The 6,356-nt window shown below is 38.5% G+C and overlaps 1 protein-coding gene across 1 annotated transcript in view; it reads right to left on the bottom strand.

The window, feature by feature from the left end:
- LOC103725535 (YTH domain-containing protein 1-like) overlaps positions 1-6,356 on the bottom strand; it is a gene marked incomplete at its 5' end in the record, with an annotated part of 10,791 nt that overhangs the window by 1,589 nt on the left and 2,846 nt on the right. The window contains 3 exons of the mRNA XM_008822830.1: positions 4,065-4,182; positions 4,281-4,389; positions 4,860-4,966. Of these exons, the coding sequence (XP_008821052.1) occupies positions 4,065-4,182; positions 4,281-4,389; positions 4,860-4,966 (334 nt within the window). The remainder of the gene's footprint in view (positions 1-4,064; positions 4,183-4,280; positions 4,390-4,859; positions 4,967-6,356) is intronic.

The raw sequence follows: 6,356 nt of genomic DNA, 5'->3' as shown, positions 1-6,356 counted from the left end.
ATTTTTTTTTATGAAAGTACTCAAAAGATACACAAAGTGGGTAAGATGAACAAAAGCCTTGACTTAAGCTAACTTTCTTTTTCAAAAGTAGAAAGACTGCCATTACAACTACACCAAAAGATCAGAATATCCAGAGGCAAAGCTCCAGTTCATACTTGTTATTTTTTTTTCTTACAAATACCACTTTAAAACAGCCACAGAAGTGAAAACCTCTAATTCACAAAATATAACGTCACATATTACTGAATGTAGTTACCATTAGATGTATTAGCAGTAGAATGCCCACGATCCAAAATAAAGGTATCTCCCCAAGGCAGATGCATGATTCAGGTATGACTGGGCCAGATGCACTGGCCCCAATTGGATTCTTCAACAGATTTGCTCAATGGACAAACTAATTAATCTTAGATAGGCTATCATAGAAAAATGGAGTATGTTAGGAGTAATCAGAATCCTTGACAAATGCACCATATGCTCTTTAATCTTTCTTCTCACTATCTGTTACAGAACAGACACCCAGAACAGATGGTATGAAGAGTACAGCTATGACATATCTTCACTATGAATGCACTAGACAATATGGAAATACTATGACTTAAGTCACTCAACCTGCTGGGGGCAACCTAACGAAAGAATATCAAATGTGGTACAGCCTCTTCTATGCTAAATAATGGGTTGGTCATTAAAGTTAAAAGAAACAATGGAAAGACAAATGGGTTATTTGGATTGGATGAGAAAGAATTGACAGTAAAATGAGTCAATAAATTTAATCCTAGATGAATATTTGACAAATTATGCTAAGCTAATTCTAGGTAATACAAGTAATATTCAAAATAGAACCTATTGCAATCTAAAATCCTAAAAATGAGTAATTGTCTCCTGTTCTCAAAAAAGCATCATCTCCAAATATTCTACAATGACATCAATGTTTCCTTCAGTTTTTACAATTATACACATGCAAATAAATAATTACAACCTTTTTAAATGTCCCAGATTAAAGATAATCATATCGCCAAATTTAAAAAACTTAATATTCATTGTGACTGTATGTGTTTGAGATGTACGTGCAGCATACAAGAGGTCAGAACAACTTGTAGGACTCAGTTCTCATTCCACATTATAGGTGCCAAGGATCAAACGAAGTTGTCAGGCATGGCAGCAAATGCCTTTACTCACTGAGCCATCTCACCAATTTTTAAAGTTTGTAAGTCAATTTATAATTTTGAATGAACTGTACATTTATAAACCAGGGAAGGATGGGGCAAGAGAGGGAGAATTTCTCACCCCAACACTCTATATTCCAATATTGCAATTATATCATTTTAATGTATTCTATTTTTATGTTATTACACGAACAATCATTTTTGAAAAATATTGTACCTAAGAGACAAACCATTCTTTACCTAACCAATTTTACATTTATAAAAATTTAGACACTTTTCAATATTTGCTATAAAGCAATGATAGACTGAATGTGATTTGCAAAGTTTTTCACTTCTCCATTCATAAGCAACCTTATATAGTATCTCCGGATAATCTAAAGATTATCTTCATCATAGTCCTAGCTAGAGTATATATAAGCTTAGGCTGGTTCACCTTAATCTTCTTAACCTTTGGCTCTTCTCTTTTACATAACTATCTGATTCATTTAAAGAGGTAACTTCCCAATGGAGATGTAACTGACCTGGAAGCCTTCCCCCTGAACACCAGCTCTCATAGTTCTACAGGATACTATGCAAACTAATAAGGGAGAAAAAAATCAATCAATTCTCCAGTCCATCTGTAAAATCTAATAACCACGACTGGCACAACAAACTATCTCTATTGATGCAGTAGTGGCACTTTGATCTAGGAGGTAATCAACAGCTAATTGGACTTAAAGCAGTATCAATGGGAGGCAACTCAAGGGTAGTACTGTAAATATAGCCAAATACACAGGCTGGAGAGGTCACAGATCCCAGAGAAAGCCCTGTCATATCTATAGACAAATGAAATTTCTTTCTGTACGCTAAATATGGATCCTTATATTTACAGACAAGTATATTGTACACCACTGATCAAAGAAGCTTCTTTTTGCAACAGATGAAGGCTATTACAGAGTTCCACAACTGGTCACACACAGAAAATATGTCTGTGAGATGTCCTAAGTGACACATCTACAGTGGAATCTCTACACCTAAGGCTCATGAAACACAGCAGAACAGGACATAGAGAGAACACTAACACATTCCTCAAGTCTCAACAGTGAAACCTCCTTATACAACAGTGTGTGATGCACAGAGAAGGCCTTAACGGACAAAGTTTTAGAGAGCAAGAGACTGTATAGTATGTAACCCTGGATAGGACTCCTATACTAAACCTCACCTACCCATGGCTCAGGGACCACTGATGAAGAAGGGAAAGAAAAATTGTAGGAGCCAGGGTTGGTACATGAACATAGGGAAGCAAAGGCTTCCAGGCCTCTGGGAACTTGCTTATGAACTTGTGGTGACAGCATGCACAAGAGCCATTATGACTCACTTAGACAAAAACTAGAATGGGGGAAGTGGGCAACAGGTTCCAACCCTAGCCAAGGACTATTGGCAAATGATTACTGTGGGGTAAGTGAGAATAGATCTTCTTTATCTTCTTTGAGTAAGTGACTCTAGATATGATGACTCCAGTGGATGGACTTGCACAGAGGGACATCTGGGTACAAAAGCTTGACTGGTGCTGGGCATGGTGGTATGCCTTCTATCCCAGCACTCTGGAGGCACAAGGAGGCCAATTTCTGTGAGTTCCAGGCTAGCTGGGGCTAGCCTGTCTCAAAAAGACCAAAAAAAAAAAAAAAAAAACCAAAAACCCCACAATGCTTGACCAGATAGGACTTAACATATATGATAGAATAATGATAGAATACCTAAAATATGGTGGGGGGTGGATGGGAACATGTGGCAAGGGAAGGGGTTTAAATTTGATTAAGATCTATTATAGGAAATGCACAAAAACTCAATACAAAATTTTAAAAGTTAGTTTTCTATTGCATTCATACAACCTCAATGCTATGTTTCCATGCTCCTCTTATGCTGTCTTCATGAATGAAACATCATTTTTCCTTCTGTACTTCTCTTTTGGTTTATTAAGTCAGTCCTACTATGTAGTCTATGACAGCCTTGAGCGCACTAATCCCCCTCCTTCAGCTACCCAAATGTTGGTATCACTGGTGAGAGCCAGCATACCTAACTTTGTTCTTTATGCAAAACTAATGCTTCTAGGTCCTTCAAAAATCCAATATTCATAGTCAACTTATAAGTAACAGAGAATTCATGATTCAATATTTAATTTTACAGGTAATAATTTTACTATGCCACAAAAAGTTGGCTTAATAACTCAGTGTTACAAAAATTTATTTTTCTGTCTAGGCATGGTGGTTGCACAGGCAGATCTCTGTGAGATCAAGGTAAGCCTAGTCTATAGTAGGGACCCTACCCAAAAAAAAAAAAAAAAAAAAAAAACTTAAATTTTCTAATAAACATAGTTTAATTTTAATCCTGTTTTTAAAAATAACAGATACTTGGGTCTGGAGAAATTGCTCAGTGGTTAGAAGAGCTGGATGCTCTTGCAGAGGACCTGGGTTCCATTCCCAGCACCCACATGGCGGCTAACAATCATGGGATCCCACACCCTCTTCTGGTCTCTGTGGGCATTGCACAACATGTATACACTTACACACATACAGGCAATACACTCATATACATGTAATAAACCAATAGACAGCATATTGAGCATGCAGTGTTCCTAAAAACAAATTGTCCACCAATAAATCAAGTCTCCAAAATTATCAGACAATTCAAAGAGTAATTGGATGTAACTAGAAATGCCAGATATTCCTAACAACTGAAATACAGGTAACTCAGTAACTCTTTCCTCTCAGCATCCTATATTTGATTATAAAGGCCATAAAGTGTAATGGCAAGATATGTTGTCTTTATTTTTAACATCAACGTAGTATATTTTAACATTATTCTCAACTGGTTCACTACTCAAAAACACAGCAGGTTTCTCTACTAATGCACATAATTTACCTGCAAATCCAGTCAATTTTAAAGACACCTCCAAGCATTTTAGCACTCATTCCTGCTGGAAGTACCCAGTGTATAGGTGATCCACCATGATGTGACTCTGAAGACAGTCTGGCAAACCCTAAGGGAATCATAATTATTACCAAATAGTATGCAGGTTGCTAATGTAATTAGTAAGTGTTATAGTGTTATATGCCAAAAATAAATTATTTTTCTTACCTTGAAATTTTCCACTTTCTCTGACAGAAAATATTAAGATAACACTCCTTGCAGATCTGATAGCAAGATTTAATTTCTTCTCATTTACAGGTAATATGGACCACACACCCTACAGAAATAATGTAAATAATCACAAATTGAAATGCACATGTGTTGGGAGCCTCTGTTATACAAAGTCGAAGCCCCTTCACACCGGAAAGCTCATGCAGCTCGGGAATTATGTGCTGAGGGCTCCTTTCATAGCGGGGTGTCTTCCTGGCATCTTTCCTGTCTCTCCTTTTGAAGTGTCCGCCACAAATGCCATAACATAAACATGGCCTTTGGCTCTAACAGGTACCATGCCTTCCTGTAATTTTTCCTAGCAGACAGCAATCTGGCAGAAACCCACTTCCATATGTAAATACAATGCCTCACAAAGCATCTAACAGCCAAAGCTTTTACCACTACCCCCATGGTATAAATGCCTTAGTCTTCTCTTAATGGTCAGAGAACTGGGTCGCAGAGAGCTAGGACACAGAGAATTGGGTTGCAGACAATAAAGCTGTAACACAAACTAAGTCCTGAGTCTTGTGTCACTACCTGCAGCCCAATCTCTCCAGGGGACGCACTCCCTTGTGACCGGCTTACAGACATTCTAGCTTTCACCATCTCCGTACTCTTCCCTGCGTGGTTCTGTGGCCAGGAACCTTGCATCCTGAGGAATAGTACACGGGTGAAATAGAGACGGGATTTCGGCCGAACAATGCTTCAGTAGCAGAGGAAGCTCCAGAGACACGCCCAAGCCACAGGGAAAAGCCTGCAGGGCACCCGCTGCTCCCAGAGAGCCGCAGCCAGAGACGCCTGTGGCCAGACCCGCCAACGACTAGCCAGGTGTGGCAGGGGCCCTGAGATCCAGGGGCCCAGAGCGACCCGGAGATATCCACGCACACCATGCCTGAGGCCCATAGAGACACGGAGAAGCCAACGGGACCAGACCAGCTTTCCTCCAGACGCTGGGCGGGAGAGCACCCACACACCTGCGGATCAGCCCTGTCATTCCGAGAGTGCGCGCAGAGACCTGCCTGCGCCCAGAGAGAGAGCGCATCCCCCATACACATGTCCATAGCTATATTGACAAAGACCAAAACTACTGATTTCACTGTCTGAAATTTAAGAAAGCTATAATAAAAGCCATTCACTGGTTATAAAAATTATTGGAAATTATGTGGAAAAATAAGCAGAAACCAGCAACTTTACAAAATCATTAATTCAATCAGTAAACAAGGAGACAGTATCAGGCAAATATTTATGGGCTAGAATTCAGTAAAATTAACTGTAAAAGATTAGTAGTAAAGCCATAAACTAAGAATGTCAAAATTCTAGTGGCTCTTATTTTTTTTTTTTTTTTGGTCTTTTTGAGACAGGGTCTCCCTGTAGCCCTAGCTGTCCTGGAAAAATTCTAGTGTTTTAAGTGCAAAGTTTTTTATTTAAGTTGAGGAGGCCTCTGTTTTTTCCTAGAACTGGAATGGAATTATTGACCACAAAATATTTTAACCAGTTCATAATAAAATAGAATGGTAAGGTGAAGATAGAGAAATTCTGCTTTTCCTCACACTCATCAGCTGTCTGTTCATTCACACTACAGTGCTTAGTTACTTACTGCAGCCTAACCCCAGGAGAGATAAGGAACAGAATGCAACTAGCTAGGCTCTTACTTGCTACCTTCTATTTGTAGAGTTTTATGAATAACTACCAACCTAAGTTAGAAATACAAACTATCAATATTGACTGAAATATGGTTAAAAAAATGCGTAACATTCTGACAAGCAGCTGAAAATATTCCTCTGTTTAAGACTGAAAATATTTAATAGCTGGCATAAAACATAAATGCACTTTTATTTCCTCAAAATCCTGCAGTAACTCCTTTTGGTAGTCTGGGGTGAGCCTTTAAAGCTAATACTCTCTTTTCCATATATATCATTAAGAGATCTTACTTTTAAAGAATGAACTCTCCATAAAGAGAGTTCATTTCAAAAGGAACTTTTGAAAGGCTTCTTTTCAAAAGGAACTCAAAGTACAAAACAATCATCAGTATAA

Source organism: Nannospalax galili, unplaced genomic scaffold, assembly GCF_000622305.1.
Source record: "Nannospalax galili isolate Female #2095 unplaced genomic scaffold, S.galili_v1.0 scaffold1229, whole genome shotgun sequence".
Taxonomy (NCBI): domain Eukaryota; kingdom Metazoa; phylum Chordata; class Mammalia; order Rodentia; family Spalacidae; genus Nannospalax; species Nannospalax galili.
Note: the sequence above shows the minus strand (reverse complement) of the source record. Positions and strands in the feature narration are given on the sequence as shown.